Source organism: Cyprinus carpio, chromosome A8 (assembly GCF_018340385.1).
Source record: "Cyprinus carpio isolate SPL01 chromosome A8, ASM1834038v1, whole genome shotgun sequence".
NCBI classification, from domain to species: domain Eukaryota; kingdom Metazoa; phylum Chordata; class Actinopteri; order Cypriniformes; family Cyprinidae; genus Cyprinus; species Cyprinus carpio.
In genome coordinates, this window is record NC_056579.1 from 14,956,418 (window position 1) to 14,982,044 (window position 25,627).

Sequence of the window (25,627 nt, forward strand, 5' to 3'; positions counted from 1 at the left end):
GTACACTTTTTAAATACGATTTTTTTTTAAGTTGGTTGTTTTCAGCTGACAGAATGAATATTTCATGCTGCACACACATCCGTACTATGGAAACACATGCGGTAGGCGGGCGCAGAGCGAGTGTGTGGTGACGTGATCTATGAGTGTTTGTCTTTAGTCTGTCAGTCAGTCGCGCTGCAGCGGCCAACCGTCAGTGTAGCATGAGACGGCTATCTGCCTCTCAGAAACGATGCCACACCACCTAAAACTCCGGAAAACCCTTTGTTGTCTACCTTTGAGCACGACCCAGGAGGTCGTCTACCCTGACGGGCGCTTGTACAGACCGAGAGGAGGGAGCCAAGGTAATAAATGAGACATTTATTTCACTTCGCATCCTGTTCAAGTAGCACATCCTGTTAGCATTAGCGGTTAGCCTGTAAACTCACAACCACGCTGTGACAAACACTGGAGTGATGAAAGAGGATGTCGCAGAGTGCGTAAATAGGTGATATTTTTGTGTTTAGTCGGATTTTGTGTTTTTCATGTTGTTATGAAACATTGTAACTTAGAGATGGAGGTTAGTTCGCGAACTGGACAGTCAAACTCTGATAGGACATGTGTCAGTCAATATCTGATTAACGTTCCCTGAGAAATAAATTAACTTACGGGTTCTAGCTAAAGGAACACTGAAATGTTTGTATTATTAGTTGTTTAATTCTTCTGATTTAAAACACTAATTCGGTTTATTGAATAAACGTACAGGTAGTAAACCAGGTAGTAAAACCAAGTAAGATGCTTACCTACGGAGCATTTTGCTACTCAAACGTTTGTCTGGGACGGCCAGAAATGCTGTCTAGGTACACAGCTCCTACATAAGTCATGTGCCAAATTATGATCTTGTCACTGTACTTAAGTCTCAATCACAAGTCGGTTTCATTGCATATTTTCTCCATTTGTGTGAATAGTGACTGAGGAACCAAAATTGGAACAATACATTATGAATATCAGGTGCCTTTAAATATTATATTCTATTAACCCTCTGGTACTTTGGGGTCACACTTGTCCTTGGTGGTCAAAACACACCTTTTAAGAGTTTTTCCTACCTCGTTAGATTAAAGTCCCAATTATCATATCCATTTCACTTTCAGACATATAGTAACCCAGAATTGATTGTTTTGTGTGCTTTGGGCAGCACTACTAAGATGGCTTCTTATATTATATTATGTTAACACTCTGGTAGTCATAACTGGGGGTCACACTTGTGATCATTGGTGGGCAAAACAGACCGAAGACAATAAGCACATCATACGGCTGTCCCTAGCTGCTTATGAGTATTTTTAGGCATAATTACTTTTTTTTTTAGGTTTTACGTTTGGATATATAAGTAGACATTATCAAAGCCTACTTTGCTAACCAAAAAATTGCTTTGTATTTTTTTTTTTCATATTTCCCATTCATTTCCTGTATCAGAGCTCACAGATGACTTTTTAATACCATTTTTCCTTTTCCAATCAATCCATGATTATGTTCATATTGCAAGTGCCAAGTCACCAAGATTCATACCTTTCCAATTAAAAAAAAAAAAATTAAATTCAAAATGTAAGTTCTTTTTTTTCTGTCTAAAATGACAAAATACCACCAGAGGATTAATTGACGTAGTTGGAAACAGACTGTCTTTTTCCATATTTGCTTAGATTAATTGATGCAGACTGTGTGAAATAGGCCAGGAAAAAATCAGGAGCTTGTAGACATGTTGAGGTAAGAAAACCTCACAGTGATTTTGATGCAGAGCAAGACATTTTCCTTTACTTTCTCCTTTTTCCATTTGTGGAAAAATGTCTTAAACTATTTATCACAAATGCAGTGTTCAGGGAACGGGACTTATGCAATAAGAATTACAGCCTGTTTGGCCTGCTTTCGATCCTTGGCTAGAGCAGGACAGTCATCCCAAGCGAAAAAGTTCTTGGAGGCCATCCTCTTAAGATCTAATAAACCACCAAAAAGGCCTCCAAACAAAACGCATTCCTAGAGCTGAAGCAGTGGCAGGGTTTCTGTTGCAGTGAGTGTATGGCTTCACATATAGAAACACTGAAGCCCTGCTGAGATGATTCAAAGTGCGTGTGGGGAAAAAGATGGCCCTCATGTTACTTTTTTTAAGAAATATCTGTGAATATGAATTTGAAATGTTTGGCGTTTTGGATGCTAACACAACTAAAGGAAGGGCTCACTAATTTTATTGCATTTGAAGATTGCTGACAGATGTGTTATTTTTAGAGCAAGATGTTGTTCAGACATTTCACAGTGTTTGAAGTTCTTGTGCAGTTGGAGTAGCGTGTTAGATAAAAGATGAAGTGGAAAATGGGTATTACAAGAGCTGAACTGTGACTAAATTGTCTCTGTTTTTTTTTTTTTTTTTTTAAATCCTACTTCACTGTTCAAAAGTTTTAGATTATTAAGATATAAATTAAATGTAATATATACATAATATATGCTCACCAGTATAATACTTTTATGCAGTAAGGGCACATTAAATTCAAAAGTGACTGTAAATACATCTATAATGTTACAAAGTATTTATATTTCAAATAAATGCTGTTCTTTTAAACTTTGTTCATCCTGAATTTTCTTTTACAATAATAGGTTTTTACAATAAGGAGCAAAACTGTTTTCAGGTTTGATAATAACCAGAAATGTTTCAGGATATTAAACCCCTTTCATACTGCGATTCCTGAAAATACACGGGTAATGTGTCCCTGCAGTTGTTCACGGGTCGCTAGATTTTGCCTTTCACACTGCCAGTGATTTCCCGGAATATGTGCGTGCGTTCACACACAACCTGTAAAGGTCCCGTAATGACACACGACTTCAGGATGTGAATCGAAAACGCTAGGCACGGTAACTTTCCCTTTAGCTGGTGATGAACGATCTCAGCTTCAGCGCGAATAGTGAGGAACTACTTGATCTCTGCTTCATTACAGTTTGCACCTAATTTATCATCGCAAATGTTGATCTGCCTTTTAAAACACCAGGTAAAAGAGTCGCACGATAACGTGCATCATCACTACGACTCGGCATTGGTTCTGGGTTTTGTTCACACAGAGCTTGTTCCGGGACTGAACCCGGCAATGTTACTAGGTCCCCAACCCGGGATCGATCCCGGAATCAATCCCGGGACGTGTTTGCATTCACACAGAAGGTGATCCGGCAATGTTCTGCCAATTTTCCGGGTCGAACGTGCAGTGTGAAAGGGGCTTTAGATGAAATCAAATGATCAGCATATTAGAATGATTTCTGAAGACTGGAGTAATGGCTGCTGAAAATTCAGCATTGTCATCACAGGAATAAAATATATATTGAAATATATTGAAGTAGAAAACAGTTATTTTAAATGGTAATAATATTTCACAGTATTACTGTTTTTGGTCAAGTAAATGCAGCATTCATGAGCATAAGAGACTTAAAAAAAATAAAAAATAAATAAAAAATAAAAACTATTAAAAGAAATTTTATGAAATAAAAAATTTTTATTTTATTATGATTTTATTTTGTAGTCCTAAGTAGAATTGATGTAACTGCTTTCCAGGTATTTCTTGCAAATTTTTAGGCGACTGCTTTAGGTAATTTTTCTGTTAGTACTAAAAGTGAAAAAGCCATGAAACATAAAACAAAATCACAAGCTATCAGAACAGTGAAGGACATATTTGTTGTTGTACTGTGAAGTTGAACAGGGTTTTGGACCAATCAGTTTTCACAGTGGGCGAAGTTAATCCACTGATAGACATGGCTTTCAAAACATGAAATCCGTGTCTGTATCTGTTTAAGCGCTCGGTGAAGAGCGCGAAGCGATGATCATTGTAGCCAATCACAGATATATCTGTTGAGCGTGTAAACACAATGGCCAATAAGAGCTGTTTGAGAATTCACTCAACAGCGCTCAGAATGCTAGCTGGAAATGCTGTCATTGTCACATTTTTAAAATTTCAGTACCCACGGTTACCAACATCGGTATATTTTCCAGACAGTTGTGAAACTTGAGAGATATCTCTTGTCATTTGTGTTTCACGTTTAATATTCATGAGGAGCAGGATTTTTGTTCAGGGAGTTTTTGGGCCAGTCAAACAAGGCTTATTATATTTCTAAACGAATGTGATTGTGATGTTTTCTGATTTGAAGTACTAGCATCACTGACTCACAGAATAAAAATATTGTTTATTATTTTGACTTTTCACCACATTAAGCACCACAGCATATTTCTCCTCACTTTTTCCAAGAGGCTACCCAAACACAAATGGTCTGACCGCACCAGGCAGGACTCCAAGACCCCCATCGCGCTCTGATGAAGAGCACTAAACAAATAGTGCCATCCCAATACTCCCATTACTGACTCCACTGAGACGTGCATTTCCAAAGAGAAAGAACAAAGAATCCAAACAAAAATAGACACAGGAGCCCATTCTCAGCCCATTGACACCTTTTATTGTCCATTTTGGCTGAGAGTGCCTAGTTTCTAAAGGGCCGAAACATTTTTTTTATGTAAATCGAGGCAAGTGCTATTATCCGAGTTAGGTATCAAAAACCGGTTATTATTCAGAAGAGTGAGGAGTCATGTGTGTCTTTTTAATAGGCAGGGTCCACAGTGTTATGATGACCTCACTGTAGTAATAAATCATGTGTGAGCGTTACACATGCAGTGCACACCTCATAATGTGACCTCATCCTGCACGTTCCTGACAGCAAACGAAGTCACGGTCAAGAATTAAAGAGAGCGTAGGAAAAAAACTTGTGCTGCACATATGTTTCCTTTTTTTTTTATTCAGGCCTTGAAGCCTTGGCCTACCAGGTGATAGATGTATATGTGATGCACTCTACAGAGGAGTGTGAAACCATGCATCTGTTTCTCTGTATGTGTGCAAATGTCTCTCCCATGACTCATATTTAAGGGCTTGGTGGGTAGTGTTAGTGTTGAGTGTCTGTCAGCACCTCTTACTGCTCAGTCTATAGTGTGGTCAGCTTGAGGTCAAATTTGGGATCCATACTGTATCTGCACTCAGACTTTACTGATCCCAAACTTTTGAACAGTACTCACCTTACCCACATTCAGCTGGTGGTAGATGTTCAGTCATTGTAGTCACAATGGTCAAGTTTTTTTTAAATCACCATGATATTAAAATTGACAATTCTTATTTTTAATGAATATTGCATTGTGTTGTTTTTTATAAATTATTTATCCGTGTATTCCTGATGGACAAAGTCAAGTCCCACCCTATGTGTTTTTTTGTTTTGTTTGATAAGCCGTTTTACTCAGACATACTTCACAATATGGAAAAATGTGATTTGCAACTTCCATTTCATGCTGACTTTAATCATACATAATTAAATGCATGTTTAACATTCATCTTTATTTTATCCAATTTAAATCCCCAAATCACTTATGTCTATCGCAGCCTTTGTAATGTGCTTTAGTTTCACATGTGTGATACCGCCGTGGTCAACAGATGGCAAGCATGTATTTCAGGAAGTTAACTGCTGGGAAAAAAAGGATGAACTAATACAAATAAAATGTATCAACAAGTCAACACAATATTTTCCACCGTCACGATTAATCAAGTTATTGTTAAAAGAAGGGAGTCTTAAGTCAGCGCCTGAAGATGGGGTGGGATTCTGCCATTCTGTAGTGGAAGTTGGGTGTGGAAACAGCGAAGTGCTTAATCTTGTTGTCATGTTAAGGGTGTGACAAGTTACATTTGATATGGGTCTAAAGGATGAGTCATCATTCCTGAGTTCACCAGGTGAGTCTTGTATGCCTGGACAAGTGTTTTGATTGACTTCATCTCAGCTCACTTTGGATGCATGTCTGGACTAAGCTTAATATAAAAAGGTTTTTTTATGCATGTAGTATGCAATGTATTTCTGTATATAACATTTGTTACAATAATGGGAATGTTTGTTATTAATTGTATGTATTTTGCATTTATTTACCAATAAATGTTTCAATTAACAATAAGCAATTTATGTTCGAGTGTTTAGTTTTCATTTCTGTAAGACTGAAGCAGTGTTTCTTTCAGGATGGTTCCAAACCTCTCCCTTTAAGGGAATGTGTGCTGAAGGCTTTTTCCATTGGGGGGTCTATAAATTGGAAATGAGCAAACGTTCTCCCACATACCCCCACTCCCTGCCTCACAACAGCTGTAAGATATTAGGCCTTATTTTCTCTTCCGTTGAGAGACAGGAGGAACGGGCTCTTTGCCTCGCTATGATCAGGCTTGAGAGGACAATTGGGATCTATTAAATGAATGATCTGGAAAGATCTGCACTGTCCAAAAACAAGTGCAGAGGACTGGGTGATTCATGATATCATGATATCTCTCCAAAACATATTGGAAAATACTGTCTATTTTGCAGATCTTTTTCCAGTTCTTGCTCAAAATTAAAAGATGTTGGGTAATTTGCATATTATTTTCTTAAAGTTCAGTCATTGTTTAGTTATACTCATGTTGTTCTAAATATGTATGGCTTTTTATTTCTTCTGCAGAACACATAAGAAGACATTTCGAAGGCTGTGCCGGCAGCTCTTTTTTATGCACTTAGAGTGAATGGGACTGGAGCTTTCAAGCTTCATAAAGGATGGAATATAGTGCACTTTTATGATGCTTTTTCAAATATTTGGAAGCCACATGAAAGCTTTATGTGAGAAGCAGATTGAAATCGAAGTCATTTATGATGCTTTTTTAATTGTTTTGGGGTGATTTTGTAGTTTTATGTTTGAAGCAGATTGAAATCGAAGTCATTATTATAATAATCCCACTATTCTCAGTATTCTTAAACAATTTGATTGATATCACAGTATCCACTTTTTAATGGAAAGGTGACATATAAATTGCAACAATATAATGGAAAAATAAACAATTATTGTCTGTTTTATCTGCTTTGTTCTGAAGCAAGCCTCTCTGTCACACAGCTTGCCCAGTTTCACATTTTCAATGTAGCCATGCATTCACTGAATTGACTGTATTTCCACTTACAGTGGGATTTTAAATGCTTTGACCAAATCATGGATGAGTGAGTTAAAGAATCAGTTCGGCAGATTCATTGAAAATGTTTCATTAGGCTATTCATTAAACTTGAAGACGTCAGACTCCATTACAACTGCATGGAAAAGAGCGAACAGTTCAATCCATTTTGTGCTGAACACAATAAAGTCATATGGTTTTGAAACTACATGAGGGTTAGTAAATGATAACAGAATGTATGGATGAACTACAGTTTTCATGAATGTTGTGTCCTTTGTTGTGCTGTGACCTATTTGTGCAGTTTGTTTGTGGTGTGGTTTGCTTTGAAGGTGAATAGTGATATAATGAGGCTCCATTAATGCTCTTCAGATGTTCTTTCCATGATAGAATCTAATAGCTCTGCCTCTGGTCTCCAGGCACTATTAGTGTGCGATACCCAGAATTATTAGCCTAGCTTGTTGCCCTCTCATTACTTGCAATCTGTTTCTTTGAACCGCATGAGTCTGATCTCATGCTTTCACTCTTCGGTTGGAATTTGTCTATAAAAATAAAGTGATAAAATAAGTTGAAGGGTTTCCTGTTGTGCAAGTGGGTAGCTCTGGTATTGTTTTGTTGATCCTGTCTTAAACACATCCAGGATTTTGCTGCCTTTTAAGGCACTGTTTTTCAGCAGCATATACAGTAGAGAGCAACACCCCAGCCAGAGTGTCCGCGGGGTCTTAAAAAGTATTAAAAGTTGATAAATCAATTTAGAGAAGATTAAGGCCTTTAAAAAGTATTAAAAAGTCTTAAATGCCATTTACCAAAGTATTAAATTTTTATCCTCTTTTCATTATGTATATTTGTCCGAATAGTGGGGTTCTGTGTAGTTCATTTATGGAATCCCGCAAGATTTGACGTCATCTGTTACAGTGCTCACTGACGGAATGCGCTGCTGCGTGATAGCGCGGGGCTTGTTGATCCCGCTCTCTCTGAATTTCTGACCATAACTACATGCTTCCATCCGCTTCCATGATTTTTGAATCCACTCCCGCAAACATTCTAATATTGTATTTAATTTTCGCAGATCAGGGGATATGGTCCTCACTGCAGAACACAAGATCCAGGGGGCGTGTTTGGGTCCAGATCCAACTCCTACCACCTTACATATACCTAAACCTACCTGTCTCCACCCCCTGATCCCTAAACCCACCCATCTCCACCCCTAAACCTAACAATCTCCATCCCCTAGATGTGGATCCAACCACACCCCCTGGATTTTGTATTCTGCAGTGAGGGGCTACTGGATTAGGGTGCCGCTATCAATCTGTGGGGTATTTATATCCCTTTGAAATGAGCGCTGCCAGTTCACTTTTGATTTCGTGATCATGCTTGCATGCACTGTGTAAAGGGAGCACATCTATATTTGTCAAAAAGCTCGCTATCTGTTGAAAAGCAAATCCTCCAGCATCTTGTCAGTCATTTCTCCTTACTTTTGACCCATGATCAGTCAATCTGACTTCTGCAGCTCGTGTTGGATGCAGGGTTGTTGTTGTTGTTGTTTTCCATGAAATTGGGCTGCTTTTACAGGAACATCTAAAAAAAAATTAATATTATGGAAAAGTTCTTTATTTTTTCTAATTTAATTCAAAAAGAATATTATGGAAAAGTTCTTTATTTTTTCACACAAACTAAAATATTTAAAGAGTTTTATTTTTTCTAATTTAATTCAAAAAGCGAGACAGCTTAGGAAAATTTAAAATTCAGTATCTCAAAATATTAAAATATTTTCTCAAAGATAAATCAAAAAAGATTTACAGAAATGTTCAAGATCTCCAAAGTAGGTTTAATTATGCACTCAATACTTGGTTTGGGCTCCTTTTGCACGAATTACTGCTTCAGTGCGGATTGGCATGAAGGCGATCAGCCTGTGGCACTGCTGAGGCATTATTGAAGCCCAGGTTGCTTCCATAGCGGCCTTCAGCTCCTCTGTATTGTTTGTCAGATGTTACTTATCTTCCTCTTCACAATACCCCATAGATTCTCTGTGAGGTTCAGGTCAGTCAAGCACCCCATAGATTCTCTCAGCAAACCACTTGGAAGTGGTTTTGGCACTGTGAGTAGGTGCGAAAGTACTGCTGCAACATGAAATCAGCATCTCCATAAAGCTTGTCAGCAGATGGAAGCATAAAGTGCTCCAAAATCTCCTTGTAGATGGCTGCATTGACTTTGGACTTGATAAAATACAGTGAATCAACACCAGCAGACGTCATGGCACCCCGAATCATCACTGACTTCGGAAACTTCACACTGGACTTTGGATTCTGTGCCTCTCCAGTCTTCCTCCAGACTCCAGACCTTGATTTCCAAATGAAATGCAAAATTTACTTCATTTCATCTGAGAGGTGTTTTGTCCACTGAGCAACAGTCCAAGTTCTTTTTCTCCTTACCCCAGGTGAAATGCTTTTTTACGTTTTTCTTCTGACGGTTCAGGAGTGGCTTGGTTCTAGGAATGTGACAGCTGTAGCCCATTTCCTGAAGAAGTCTGAGCATGGTGACTCTTGATGTGCTGACTCTGGCTTCAGTCCACTCCTTGTGAAGCTCTCCCAAGTTCTTGAATCAGCTTTTCCTGACAATCTTCCCAAGGCTGTGGTCATCTCTGTTGCTTGTGCACCTTTTCCTACCACACTTTTTCCTTTGTCAACTTTCTATGAATATATTTCGATACAGCACTCTGTGAACAGCCAGCCCTTTCAGCTATGACCTTCTGTGACTTACCCTCCTTGTGGATGGTATCGATGATTGTCTTCTGGACAACTGTCAAGTCAGTAGTCATTCCCATAATTGTGGTTGCATGTTCTAAACTAGCCTAGGAGGTACCCACTATTTATACTCAAAATTAATCAAGCTAATCAAGCTCAAAATGGAAATATTTTTTCTAATTTTCTGTAAATCGTAACCATCAGAATTAAAACAAAAAAACTCTTGAAATATTTCAGTTTGTGTGCAATGAATCTAGAATATAAGAAAGTTTGCTTTTTTAAATTAAATTACAAAAAATAAAGAACTTTTCCATGATATTCAATTTTTTGAGATGTACCTGAAAACTGTTGCAATGGGTTGATTCTCCCCAGAGGGTTAAAGGGTTGAAATATTGCATAAATTACATTTGGTTGAAATGCTTGCACTGAAACATTTTGCATTCTACCTGTAATAAAACTGTGCTAAATGTTTTGGGCCACACTAGTAGGAAGCATTTGAGCTGTTTATGATAAATGTGCATAACAGTGACTGTTAAATATGTATTTTAGGGATGGAAATTACATTTTTATATTTGGGACATGGTAAATGCGCTACTTTGTTTTTTTTTATTTATTTTTTATTTTATTTTTTTACTGGCATGGGCTTGGGATGCACAATTAAAAGGATGTAATAGTTGTGATCATTATTTTACCTTCCATGATCATTCTGACTCAGTAATGATACTATCAAATCAAGCACTCCGTGATCACAGGTAAACGGTCTGATCAGTCAGATGTTTGTCATGAGAAGAGTTCCACAAAACAGCTATGGTTTGCAGAGGGTTATGTTACAAATACATCTTTTGAATTTACTGTATGAACTCATTGTCCCGTTAGCTCGGAGAGCTTTATTTTGCCCTCCTCAATAATTTTTTTACATTTACATTTAGTCATTTAGCAGATGCTTTTATTTAAAGTGATTTACAAATGAGAACAATAGAAGCAATCAGATCAACAAGAGAACAACAACGGTATACAAGTGCTATGACAAGTCTCAGTTAGTCTAGTACAGAACACGTAGCCAGGTGTTTTTTTTTTTTTTTTTTTTTTTAAGAATATGATAGACCAGAAAATAAAAAGGTAAAGTCAATAAAAGGTAAGTACTAGTATTAGTTGGTTAAGTGCAGGCGAAAAAGATGGATCTTTAGATGTTTTTTGAAAATGAGTAAAGACTCAGCTGTTTGAATTGTCCACCAGCTGGGCGCAGTCCAGGAAAAGGTCCGTGAGAGTGATTTTGAACCTTTTTGGGATGGCACCACAAGGCGTCGTTCACTTGCAGAGCGCAAACTTCTGGAGGGCACATAAGATTGAACTTATGAGATTAGGTATGTAGCGCCGTGCCAGTGGTCGTCTTGTAGGCAAGCATCAGTACCTTGAATTTGATGCGAGCGGCTACCGGTAGCCAGTGTAACCTGATGAGGAGAGGAGTAACATGAGCTGTTTTGGGCTCATTGAAGACAACCCCCGCTGCTGCATTCTGGATCAGTTGTAGAGGCTTGATAGTACATGCAGGAAGGCCCGCCAGGAGAGCATTACAATAGTCCAGTCTGGAGAGAACAAGAGCTTGGACAAGAAGTTGGGTGGATTGCTCTGACAGGAAGGGTCTAATCTTCCTAAAGTTGTATAAGGCAAATCTGCAGGACCGGGTCATTTTAGCAATATGGTCTGTGAAGCTTAACTGATGATCCATCACAACTTCTAGGTTTCTGGATGTCCTGGAAGGAGTTATGGTTGATGAACCCAGCTGTATAGAGAAGTTGTGATGAAACGATGGGTTAGCTGGAACCACCAGTGGTTCAGTCTTAGTAAGGTTGAGCTGAAGGTGATGGTCATTCATCCAGCTAGAAATGTCACTCAGACAGGCTGAAATGCGAGCAACTACTGTCGGGTCATCTGGTTGGAATGAGAAGTAGAGTTGAGTGTCATCAGCATAGCAGTGATAGGAAAAACCATGCTTCTGAATGACAGATCCTAATGACGTCATGTAGATGGAGAAGAGAAGTGGTCCAAGTACTGAGCAGTTTTCCTTATTGGTCTTATTCCTGTTTCTTGGGTTGCATTGGTTAGTCAGTTAATTAACTTGGGCTTTGTTCCCACTCTTCTGAATTATGTTGTATTGATAAGGAGTTATCACAAAGTAGGTCTGTTTAGTTGTGGTATCTTACAATCAATATATAGTAAATGTAAGTTAAAGTGTTGCCGATGTAACTGGTTAAAACTTGGAGTGGCGATGAGGTCTTAAAAAAGGTCTTAAAAGGTATTAAATTTGACTCCATGATTCCTGTATATACCCTGCCAGCAGACAGACGGCAAGCCCTTATAAACTCATGGTGATACGCCTGTCGGTGGCTTTTTAATACACTAGGAGCACATGTGAGCCGGATCCTTGTCATTACAGTGAATCAGAACTTCAGTGAAAGTTAGCATCATGTTAGATTTGCCAACATGCTGTTTCTGCTAAATTAGCCTTGGGAAAGACATGCTCTTTGCTTTCAGCCTTTAACCCAGTGCTTCAACTGCTCTTCAGCTGTTATTTTAGTGCATTCTGCCCCCTGGTGGAAGTGAACAGAAGTTGTCTCAGTTTCCTTCTGAAAACTTCCAAGACTTTTAAACCAGTCTTTTTTTCACTTTTCAAGAATAATAACAATTAAGACAAAATATTTATAGATATATAGATTGTATGATTTGTAGATATGAGCTTATTTCATAAATCTGCATTCTAGATAATCTAGATAAATATCTAGTTTAAAATGTACCACATGCAAAAGTAATCTTTTTTATATCTATGTATGAATATTTGTCAGAAAACTTTTGAGATGTAATTTTTTAAAATCATTTTAGCGATTTTTCAAAGATAATTTTTTTTACCAAAAACAAACATTTTGGGTTATTTTTAGTTTCCTTTTTTATTGTAATAGACTATTGTTATTATTAAACATGGTTTAAAAAATTTTTCAATGTAAATTGTTTTTAAAAATAGCAAGTTTTTAATGTTTTCCTAGGGTAATATAATTTCAGAACAGATCATTTGTGAACCCAAAAAGACTTGCTGATCATGACGGTCATGGGGGTCCTCTTTGTGACGTAATATCTTGTTTTTTGTTTTTTTGTGTTTTTTATTTTTGGTTATTTTTGTTTGGATTGATTTAGTTTTTCAAATGTTATTTAAAACTATAATATTTTAACAATAATATTTTAAAACTACTGCTTCACTGCATCTTATTCATATGCTGAGATACTTTCAAGAATTTCAGCCTTTTATTTATCTCTCTTTTTTATGATTTCAGTATGGTTACTCAACCATTTTTTGGCATTTTTGTTAATTTAGTTCAAATTAGTCACAGTGAATCCATAAATTGTAACTTATGTTCTCTTTATCTTTGCACAGACTCAGGGGTAGATGCATCACCAGGAGCGAGCGCAGTATGAAGAAAGCAGGAAGGCCAGTGGGGAATAAGGCAGCAAGTGGAGGAGGTAAAGGTGACACAGTGATAGCTTTAACCTCTGCTGGCAAAAGCGCTGTTAAGAGCCCTACCACAGCGCCGCTCTCCAAGGTAACATCATTCTCTTGCGCAGATCAACAATTTAAACTACTATTTAAGTCACTCAGTTATTGTTGCTTTTCTGTTGATTTGTTTATCTTTGATTAACAGGTCAAAAGCAGTGATGATCTTCTAGCTGCTATGGCTGGGAGCAGTGCAGGGACAAACAGCAGTGTTGCCAAGGGCAAGAAATCAACCTCTACTCAATCAACGTCCTGTGGAACAAACACTAATAACCCTGACACAAAGATCAAGACCACCTCAGGTATTTAAATGTTTTGTTTAATTTAACCAATACATAAATAACTGTTTAGCATTATTTAGACTACTGATGAAGTTTCAGCAGTGCAAGGGTGAAGTGTGTTGTTCATTTGTTCTCGTATTTGACATTATTTCTTCACAGGTCCATCTGGCAAACGGACATCATCCACGGCCTCCAAGGAGTCAAACTCCTCACGTGATCGTTTGCGAAACTCCAGAAACTCCAGCAGTAAGAAGCAGTCATCCAGTGGTGCTTCTGATCGGGCCCAGCCAAGGCATTCCCGTGGACTGGCCCAAACCTCAGACTCAGAGAGCCGCATGAGCAAATCAAAGTCTGACGGACAGCTAAGTGATAAAGTGGCCCTGGAGGCCAAAGTAAAAAATCTGTTAGGTCTGGCCAAGAGCAAAGACGTGGAAATCCTGCAGCTACGGGGTGAGCTGAGGGACATGAGGGTTCAGCTGGGACTGCCTGAGGTTAGATCAAATTCACATTATAATATTGTGTCCTACATAATTCTGTTTTTGGTCCTGGTTATGAATAAACAAATGAACAAAACAAGACTGTGGTTGTAACATAATATTTTACTTTCATTAAAAAACTTCAGACAATTCAGACTTTTCATAATGTTCTGTGGTACTTTAAATTCAGCAGCAACATGGATATTCAGGAAAAAACTAATTCAGCCTATATTAAGTACTACTCTAATTGAAAATAAAATAGTTTTTCCAAAACACATTGCACAATCAAAGTAAAAAATGTTTTAGGTAATCCAGTGCATGCTTTGTTTTCTATAGCAATTTCATAGATATGGAATCCAGTTTCTGCCTCAGAGAAGAAAATAAAAAAAGGTATTTGTGCGCTTAAGTTTAAAATAATGGATGCAAGTCACATTGTGAGATAAAAAAACTCATTCTATGAGATTATATTTTATTATATATATTTTTTTTTACTCTGAGGTGGAAATGGGCCTCCATAGTGGATTGAATTAAGGATATCTCTATAGCTTTTAAAAAGTCATAGTCATAATTTGGTCAGCCTTATAATCATAATTGTGGAAGTTAGGATGTGGATAGTAAGTTTAAGTATTTATGTGGTGAGACAAATACCAATGAATAGTGTTGGTGCATCCATAATGCGACATAACTGATTGTGCTATGTCCCTTAGATTAAAACTACTACTTTAGATTAAAAGCCCTCACCCCACAATGTTATGTTTCTCCTAGGAAGATGAGGAGGACGAGAGGCCACCTGAGAGGGAGGCGGCTGCAGTGATCACAGCTGCAGATGTGGAGTCGACGTTGCTGCTCCTGCAAGAGCAGAACCAGGCCATCCGTGGAGAGCTCAACCTGCTTAAGAATGAAAACCGTATGCTAAAGGACCGCCTCAATGCTCTTGGCTTTTCCCTGGAGCAAAGACTGGATGGGGCTGAGAAAATCTTTGGCTTTCCCTCCGCAAGTGCTGAACTTGCCTCCTCTGGAGGTGGTGGAGGTCATGGAGACTGTGCTACTGTGGCCTCCTCTGTGGAGGGATCTGCACCGGGCTCCATGGAGGACCTTCTTACGGGAGGCCAGCGAAGTGGCTCAACAGACAACCTGGACAGCGAGTCCAGTGAGGTCTACCAAGCGGTGACCTCCAGCGACGATGCTTTGGATGCTCCCTCAGGCTGCGGCTCCTCGTCATCCTCTGAGTCTGAAGGTGGCGCTCCAGCATGTCGCAGTTCCTCTCGGAAGGGGAGCAGTGGAAACACCAGCGAGGTGTCAGTGGCGTGCCTTACAGAGCGCATTCACCAGATGGAGGAAAACCAACACAGCACGTCTGAGGAGCTCCAAGCGACTCTACAGGAACTGGGTGACCTGCAACAGATCACGCAGGAACTAAATGGTGAAAATGAACGCCTGGGAGAAGAAAAGGTCCTGCTTATGGACTCCCTCTGCCAACAGAGTGACAAACTGGAGCACTGTGGCCGTCAGATCGAGTACTTCCGCTCCCTCCTGGACGAGCACGGCGTGACCTACTCAGTAGACGAAGATATCAAGAGTGGCCGATACCTGGAGCTGGAGCAACGCTACGTGGAGCTTGCAGAAAATGCTAGTTTTGAGCGCGAGCAGCTCTTGGGTGTGCAGCAACATCTGAGCAATACTCTAAAGATGGCTGAGCAGGATAATGCAGAGGCTCAGAATGTGATCGCAGCACTGAAGGAGCGCAACCATCACATGGAGAGACTTCTAGAGGTGGAAAGGCAGGAGCGGGCCGGCATGGCGGCAGTTCTGGAGGAGTGTAAAGCTGTGGTCAGCAACGACCAGAGTGAGCTGAGCCGCTGTCGGGTGTTACTTGAGCAGGAGAGGCAAAAGGTTGCAGAGCTTTACTCCATCCACAATGCCGGAGATAAGAGCGACATCCACCAGCTCCTGGAAGGGGTTAGACTGGACAAGGAAGAAGCTGAAGCCAAAGCCGCCAAACTACAGGACGATTTGGGCCACGCTCGCAATGAGGTGGCATGTCTGCAGGACACCATGAACAAGGTGAGCTTAAGCACTTGTTCAGCTGCTTTAAAAAATTTTAGGAGCCTGTTTGACTACTCCTTGTTTCCTTTTGTGGTGGTCCAGCTGGACGCCGAGTACAGGGACTTCCAAAGCGAGGTGCAGAAAGAGTTAGCCGAGCAGAAGAGGGCTCTAGAGAAACAGCGTAAGGACCTACAGGAAAAGGAGACGGAGATTGGAGACATGAAGGAGACCATTTTTGAGCTGGAAGATGAAGTGGAGCAGCACCGAGCCGTCAAACTTCACGACAACCTCATCATCAGCGACCTAGAGAGTGAGTCTGATTTGCCACATTCTGCACAAATGTTTCATGCTTTTTTTTATGATACAATTAATCCAGGGATTCCCAATCCTCTACCTGGAGATCTGCTTTCCTGAGGAGTTCAGTAGTAAACATGTTTGTAATTATCAAGTGCTTCTAAAGATGAAGATTAGCTGGTATAGGTGTATTTGATTTGATTGGAGCTAAACTTTGCAAGAAAGTAGATCTCCAGAGACATGATTGGGAGCCCCTGACCTAAACAAATTTATTTTATGCTGAACTGTTCAACATAGTGTTGCAGAATGAAATCTGGTTGAGGGAGGTCTGGGTACATGCCATGTTGGACACTAGGAGATTGGTGTATCTTCCTCATATCACCACGTGGTGGTGCCAGTTGTTTAAGAACGTGGTTTACTTATTGTGTTAGTAGTGTGAAGCAGCAATAAATAAATGTTTTTTACCTTCACTTGACTGTTACAGATCACAAATATCATTGGAAATCATAAGGAGAGAAAATGTATTTTATTTACTTGTCACTTTTTATCCTTTGTGGTGACATTTAGAATGAGATTACATAATCACTGTTGCTACAGTGTGTTTTTTTTTTTTATGTCCCCCTTGTGAACCCTGTATGCCCTCATTTCAAATGCTCACTTGCTCTCTTTCCGGTTTCCCGGCAGGTTCGATGAAAAAGCTTCAGGATCAGAAGCATGACATGGAGAGAGAGATAAAGATACTGCACCGCAAACTCAGGGTGAGTGAGGGCAGGGGCAGCAGTTCATGCAGTCATCTGAGGACCCAGCTTTCACAGAGAGAAAGAATATAATTTTGAGTGTAATGTCAGGATAAAACCACAGGAAAATCTTAATTTCTTACTGAAGAATTCACTGGTGGACACCACTTTTTATGTTTATTAATTAATGTTTGTCTTAACCCACTAATGTCCAGTTCTTTGTCACAATTTGTCAGAATTTTTGTCCGTATGGTTGTCTGCCAGTTTGTTTGTTTGTTTAACATCTTGTTTAAACATCTAGAATCATCCCAGTTGGAGATAATTCAGCATGTTTAGGTGCCTGTGGTCTTAAATGGGTTAATGCATGCCTATAATTATTCTTACTAAACCTGTGCCTCTGTGCTTGTGCATTTATGTATGCTCAGGAAGAGTCGGCAGAGTGGCGTCAGTTCCAGGCAGATCTGCAGACTGCTGTGGTCATTGCTAATGACATCAAGTCAGAAGCTCAAGAGGAGATCGGTGACCTACGCCGCCGCCTGCAAGAAGCCCAAGAAAAGAACGAGAAGTTGAGCAAAGAAATAGATGAAGTTAAAAACCGCAAGTAAGTGTTAAAAGCCAGTGCATAGTGTTGTGCTTGCCAGTCTGTGAAATGCTTGACAAGCAAAACTTGTTCCTCCTTTTTTTTTTTTTTTTTTTTTTTTTTTTTTTGGTAGTGAAGTTACTTGTTTTTAACTAGTATATTTTTGGATTATTTTAGAAGACACCATATTTTACATAGTACTGTTTGGGCCAGCCTTGGTGGCATAGTTTTACAGGAATTATCTGAGAGCACCTTTGTTTGTTTAAATATATTAATGTAGCAGATGAGTGTCACATAATCATTTAATTTAATAAAGAGTTTCCTGTCTATGAGGAGACAGAGTATCCATGTTTAAAATATGACTGTACTGTCTCAAAGGCAAGACGAGGAGCGTGGACGTGTATATAACTACATGAACGCTGTTGAGAGGGACCTGGCTGCACTCAGGCAAGGCATGGGACTGAGTCGACGCCCCTCCACATCCTCCGAGCCGTCACCCACCGTTAAAACCCTCATCAAAAGCTTTGACAGTGCCTCACAGGGTACCTCGCCATTTTTAAAAATTGTTAAATGGCTAGTTTTATTTCTGTTTCATTTTTGGGGCATCTTTAATGGTCTCAAAAGGTTGATTTAATCTGTTTTGGTGTGGTCTCAGGTCCTGGAGCTAATGGTACTGCAGTCGCTGCTGCAGCCGCCGCTGCTGCAAGCACAACCACGAGCGCCCCTTTACCTCGCACACCTCTCAGTCCCAGCCCTATGAAGACCCCACCTGCTGCTGCTGTCTCACCCATGCAGGTATCTCAGAGTTACACAGTGACACACAACACATCTTCACAGTGACGCAGAGCGATTTATTTTCATTGTGAAGGTCACAGAGTAGCTTTCTGGTTCTTTTTCCTGCTTGTTGAATCTCGGAAGCCTCTGAGATAGCCGCACTTCCTCCTCTTTTGGGCCTCTTGACATTTCTCACAGGATTGGCTCATTCATGAGAACTACGGAATTTCCATTGTGGGATGGTTCTGTTTCCTTTTACATTTTATTCCTAGTGCAGCCGCAACTGCTGATTCTGTGTGAGTTTTGGCCAGTAAGCTAAGCTGTTAACTTAGCTTAAGTTAGCTGAAGGCTAACCGAAACCACAAATAAAGAGAAATGTTCAATTTTCTAGCTCATCACAAGAAATTTCGTAACAATTTAAAGGGGTTATATGATGCGATTTCAAGTTTTCCTTTCTCTTTGGAGTGTTACAAGCTCTTGGTGCATAAAGAAGATCTGTAAAGTTGCAAAGACTAAAGTCTCAAATCCAAAGAGATATTCTTTATAAAAGTTAAGTCAACCACGCCCTCCTAAAACGGCTCATTCTAACATTCCGCCACTTCTCTATGTCACTATGTGGGAAGATTTGCATAACGCCACCCAAATGTTCACGCAAATATAACCGGATAACTGGCCAATCACAGCACTCCTCGCTTTTCAGACCGATTTGGTTTTTTGAACCTTAAACCGCATAAACACATTTCATTACACCAACATCTTTTTAGCAGCAGCATATGACCCCTTTAACCTCATGCCAAGCTAGTAGGCTAAGCTGTTAGCTTGCAAACTAAAAAAACCAAACGAACCGGAAATATTTAATTTGTTGTGACTTTTTTTCTAGCTAGTCAAAAGAGTTCTTAAGCAGTTGTTGCCATGCCAAGCTAGTAAGCTGAACTGTTAGCTTAAGCGAAGACTAACTGAAGAAGGGAAAAGGCTAAAGGGAAATGTTTAATTTTTTGTAGATCATCAAACGAGCATTCTTAACAATTTTGCGTTATGCTAAGCTAGTAGGCTAATGTGTTAACTTGTTAATTGGGGACTAACTGAAAACACAAATAAGTTTGTTGTGACAATTTGTTTCTAGCTTTTCAAAAGAGTGTTCTTTATTTAGTGCTATGCTAAACTAGTAAGCTAAGAGACTAACTAAAACACAAAGGAAGGGAAATGTTTAATGCTGATATCTTGTTCTAACTAGTCAGAAGAGCTTTACTAAACCGGTTAGTGCTAAGCTAGTAGGCTGAGCTCTTAGCTTGTTAACTGAAGGGTAAATGAAAACATTTTGACCGTTAGTAGTATAATGTGATATGTAATTTGAAAGTAGGATTCTGATCTTCACATGACAATGGCACTATCAGAACTACCACAGCTTACACTGGAAACCATGCACAGTTTATTTACAACACAATTTTTGATATTGACTGCATACACACACACACACACACACACACACACACACACACACACACACACACACACACACATATATTTATATAAATGACACTGTTAAAAATGTTCAGCACCGGGGAAATATATTAGGGTGTGATTGTCAGGACATTATTGAAGTTAAGAGAGATGAGGTAAGGACAGCTGAAAAAGAGAAAATAGATCTGAAGTCATGTCCTCCTGAGAGGTTAGCTGCAGTCTTTTGATTGATGTAGGGGAAAAGAGCAATGGGATTTAACATAAGCTGACCACAGTCCAGCCGTGAATGTGTAACCTGTCATGAAGGGAAAGAGACCTTTTACAAGGATCAGGTGCTAAGTCTTATTACAGCTTCCTGTAGTGCAGAAAAGCGCAAGTGGAGCTCTTAAATGAAATGGAGAATATGAATCTATCTCAATAGTGGCGTAGAGTGTATGAGATATTTCTCTCTTTATGACTTTCTCTCCTAATCCTGTCTCGCCTCAAGTGGCTCTGCTTTCGTTATTCAGTCACAGTTATCTTTTGTTTCAGATCAGACCAGTTGCTGAAAAAATATGCAAGCTGATATATTAAGATGATTTAAATACTGTTTATGTTAATCACCTACAGAGACACTCCATCACTGGCTCTATGGCAGCTGCGAAGCCCCTCTCCTCCCTTACAGACAAAAGACCCAGTTACACAGACATCAGCATGCCAGGTAACAAACACCACAACATTTCTCCTTCAGTCTTTCAAATGGTTATTATTTGTAGTTATATCAATTTTTCATTTCTCCTTCAGTCTTTCAAATGGTTATTATTTGTAGTTATATCAATTTGATTCAGGTCATGCCAGCTTTTCCTTTTAGTAGCCAGTGGATATGCCTGTCAGCTTGTAACACATCTAATTTATTACATAAGAGTACAACATATTTGTCATTTAAATTGTGTTTTCTAAAATAAAATTGCTTTGTAGTTATATCAATTTTTGAAATTGAATTTTCTATTATGTTTTATAATAACATAGCAGAATAACTATAAGAATAGATTTATAGACCATTTATTTGGATGAATCTTCATAAGGTCATGTCGAATATGGTATAATAATTACACAAATAATAATTATAATGTAATTAATAAATTATGCCTAGGACCATGTAAAAATCTATTCTATTTATTTTTAAATATTTTTTTTCTATTTATACTCGGCTCTAAAATATTTCATTCATTCAGAATTATTCTTTGTGATGCAATGTCTATAAAATGATTTTTTAAAAATACTTTTCTAATAATCACAAAAAATGGAAATGTGTTAGTCAAAACGTATGGCGGTGCTGTTGTGCCACTCCACCTTGACCAGGTTAATGACCAAATTTTTCATTTAGTTATGACCCACTGCAAAAACAAAAACGCATAATGTGAATCGTAGCACCCAGATTTTCCAGAAGTTGTAATAGGGTGGATGTCGTGGGATTTGGTTTCTTGGAGGTAGTTTCTTAGTAAAAGTTTATGACCCCGCAAAAGCAACACTGAGCTCATGATGACCTCAGATGTGATAAGTCATGCAAAAATACACCAAGTATGAACACATACTCTGGTTTCAATGCCTCCTCCTCACTCATTTTCACCGTTATTATGCTGGAGAGGGAGGCAGTGTGTATTTGTGAATGTGTGAAAGAGGATATAGAGCCCTTTTGTCATGCTTGCTCTTATATTCGGCTGCTTATTGGAAACTCTTATCAACCTTTGTGGACTGTGTTTTGATTGGCGGGATGTCTTTCATGCGCGAGTGATCGTTTGCCCTGTTTGACCCTTTACAGCTATTGAAACTTATTGGCTGTCAACATTAGTCTTTTTTTCCCTCCAATGTTCCTTTCATTTTATTAGATTGATTTCTTTGATTATACATGTATAAGCATTTGATTGTCATTGATTTAATATGCAATAACATTTTATTGTCAATTTGTCAGGTTAGCATTGTGTGGTTTTAGACTGCAACATTCATTCTCTTTTTTTCATTGAGTTATTTCCTATTACTGCAAGAATTATATTTAGCTCCCAGATGAACTGATAACAGATATTGAAGTCCTGATTATGACATAATATCTCTCTCTTTCTCTGTCTGCAGCTGAGCATCTACTAAGAGCAGCCAACAGCAGCCGTCCTGCTTCAGCTCTTCAGAGAGTCTCAAACATGGACACAACAAAGACTATCACAGGTGAAGCTTAGACCTATTTCAAATCTAACTAATACAGACACTATGCTTATAATAAACACTCAACTAATGCACTCATAGTCAGTGCTGTAATGTTTTATTCATAAATATAAATAAAGAGATTCTTTTGAAAGGCTTTAAAACTTTTATCCAGCAAGAATGCATTAAGTTGATAGAGAGTGAAAGTTAAGACACTTTTATAATGTCACAAAAGATTTCTATTTCAAATAAATGATGTTCTTTTGAAATATATTCATCAATGAATTCTGAAAAAAAGTCAGATTTTTCACAAATATTAAGCAGCACAACTGTTTTAAAAATAATAATAATAATAATGTGATAATAATGGGAAAAGTTTCTTGAGTAGCATATCAGCATATTAGAATGATTTCTGAAGGGTCATGTGACACTGAAGACTGGAGTAATGATGCTTTGCATCACAGGAATAAATGACATTTTAAAATATACCCAAATAGAAACACTTATTTTCAAATTTTAGAATATTTCACAGTATTACAGATTTTACTGTAATTTTGATCAAATAGGTGCTGCCTTGGTGAACAAAATAGAACTTCTTTGGAAAACATTGAAAAAAAATTATCCAAACTTTTGGACAGTTGTGTACATTCTGTGCAAAACTTTGCCCTGCCAACAATTCAGTTTCATTACAATTTTTAAATAAATGGTACCATGCATCGTAAAGTCTGAAATTTTGTCATATTTTAATTCAATTGAATTATTTTGGCACTATTTGTACTTATTTTCATATTTTTAAGACAATAATGTAACTGGAGAGGATGCATCAATGTGGGAAGCACATTGGATTTTTATAACTTATACATTGTTACATTGTCATAGTAAATCTAATCCGTTCTTAAATTTTACAATTTATGAATGTGACTTTTAATGTCTTTTTATAACGGCTATGATTTTTTTTATTTTCCCTCTAATGTAAACCAAAAGAATAGGACTAATGTTACCCAAAAGATAATCAAACTTTTTCTCTCTCCACTGTTTAGTGTCTCGGAGAAGCAGTGAAGAGGCCAAGAGGGATATCAGTGCTCCTGATGGAGGCCCAGCTTCCTCTCTGATATCCATGGGCTCTGCTGCACCTCCTCTCTCCCTGTCCTCTTCCTCTTCCCCCACAGCCTCTGTCAACCCCACCGCACGCAGCCGCCTTCGGTACGCACCTGCCCTACAACTGGCTAACCTACACACATGCTGTATCATACACAGTTTTGTTTTGATTCTCATATAAATGTCACGGCCTTCAATGAACATGCACCTTGACCAGTTCAAGATATTCCATGATATGAAACTAAAATGCTGGAATGCTTTCCCTGAGTTGATAATAACACGGTTGCTAAAATAGTCATTTTTTGGTTTGTTTATCCGTGTAGAGAGGAGCGAAAAGACCCTCTGTCAGCTTTGGCTCGTGAATATGGTGGTTCTAAAAGAAATGCACTGCTGAGGTGGTGTCAGAAGAAAACCGAGGGTTATCAGGTTTGTAAAATAGAAACAGAAATGTATATTATATTATTTATTAAAAATCATATACTTAGATTTACTTATATACTTATTTAATATATGATAAAATAATTAATATATACCATAAAAAGCACATTGCTAGATTACTTTGATTTTGATTCTGAAGATTTTTTTAATATATATTTTTATATATATATATATTAAATTTTTATATATCAGCTAATGGTGATGTTGTTGTGTTCTTCCAATGTCCTCTTACTATTATTTTATAGCTGCTGTCAGTTTCATGTCGGAACTTTTGATCACTTGGATATTTTTGATGTTGTTATGTTGGCCTATTTGTTACCTGTTATATCCATCTTTTTTCCCCCTGTCAGATTTCAGTGAAAAGCTCTTTTCTACTTTTTAAACAAGGTCTATCTCTTCCAGAAAATCTTGTGTGGTTGTCATAGTCACTATTTATCAAGATCCTCACCAGGAAGTCCGCTAGATTTCTCTGGCACTTTAAATGGCACTTACTTGACGCAAAACAGGGTCGCCAGCAGCACTTCTGGGAACAAATTCGTTGAATTTGCATCATCAGGGCATTTTTATTTAGAAATTACTAAATCTTTCTTATGCAACATAAAGTCTCCAATAAATCTTTTGTTGATTTGTGAATAGATTTCTCTATTTTTAAAATACATCATCCTCAGTAGTTTTCTGATACACAGTCTGAGAAGTCAAATTCATTATAAACAAATGCAGCTTAAAGTTGCAGTTACCTTGCTTGTTTGCATGTATTTTAAGAAGTAGTTTTTTTCTCTTGTTTCTGGTTGTCTTAACCACCCACATGTGAAACTATGAGCTGTGATCACAACTGATGGTTATCAAAGTGGAACGGAAGAGATGCTATTGTATTTGATTCAAGCATCACAATAATACAGGAACAAAAAAGCAACTTTATTCCTTTCAGCACCCTCTGCTCATCCCTAAAGAATGATGTCTGGGAGGCTGAAGTCTCTCCGCTCTTCTGCCACACATTACAGTGAAAAGTGGAAGTCAAAACATTTGTAGAAATGGATCTGAAACATATTAGTTTGCTCTTTAGCACACAAAAGAGGTTGTGGGCGAAGCTATGAACAGGAAACCTTCTTTTTTACACCACAGGAAGATGAGTAGATTTTGCGTTGTGGGGTTATGTTCCATCGAATGTGCCATACTGAATTGCAATGACTTAAACATGGTGTATCCTGCTGAAACCCTATCTAATGTGGTATTAAATGTACTGCAGCTTTATTTTCATAATACTGCATTTTTAATTATTGCTAATGCAAAGTCTAGGAGGCTTATATGAAGTCTGTCATGTCTGTTTGTTTGTTATGCAGAACATCGACATTACCAACTTTAGCAGCAGCTGGAATGATGGACTGGCCTTCTGCGCTGTCCTTCACACGTACCTGCCTGCTCATATTCCCTATCAAGAGCTCAGCAGTCAGGACAAGGCAAGTACACTACTGAGTTCTGCATAATGATCATGCCATACAACACTAATGGGAGAATAATTCATATTCAGTGGCACCAAAACATATTTGGTCATGTAATATAATGATTTTTGGATAATGATTATTATTTAGTGCACTAATGGGAAAACCATGTGGCATTTATTTTAAGTTTTTCAAGTCTATGAGAGTTTTATTTTTTTTATATAATTCATATTCAGTGGCACCAAAACATATTGGTAAGGTTAATCTTGTTTTATTAGTTGCCGTTAATCTCACAACTATTTATGTGTGAGCAGAAAGTGTGGGAATCAAGTCCACTCTGGTAAGAGGTTTTAAATCTGTATTTTGCATTAGCTTGATCACAGCAGCTCATTCAGGCCAGCTGATGCAGAAAGTCTGTAGTTTGCGCACAAATAGGCACGTTCAGGAGCTCCGGTTTGCACTGGAACAACATGCACAAAGACCTAATGCAGATCTAAAGCACTCTATTAATCATTGAGTTAGGAATATTTCTGTCATCCACTCCCATCCTGTAA

The 25,627-nt window shown here is 38.4% G+C and overlaps 1 protein-coding gene across 1 annotated transcript; it reads left to right on the top strand.

The window, feature by feature from the left end:
• The first annotated feature begins 114 nt into the window (after positions 1-114).
• LOC109108739 (cytospin-A) lies at positions 115-25,133 on the top strand. The gene is made up of 15 exons (XM_042762440.1): positions 115-341; positions 13,158-13,323; positions 13,423-13,576; positions 13,715-14,046; positions 14,797-16,095; positions 16,180-16,387; positions 17,056-17,129; positions 17,534-17,709; positions 18,067-18,230; positions 18,344-18,483; positions 20,533-20,623; positions 22,033-22,122; positions 23,139-23,301; positions 23,520-23,622; positions 24,975-25,133. The coding sequence occupies exons 2-15, from the start codon at positions 13,195-13,197 to the stop codon at positions 25,116-25,118; spliced, it is 3,267 nt and encodes a 1,088-aa protein (XP_042618374.1). The 5' UTR covers positions 115-341; positions 13,158-13,194; the 3' UTR covers positions 25,119-25,133.
• Positions 25,134-25,627: the final 494 nt, after the last annotated feature.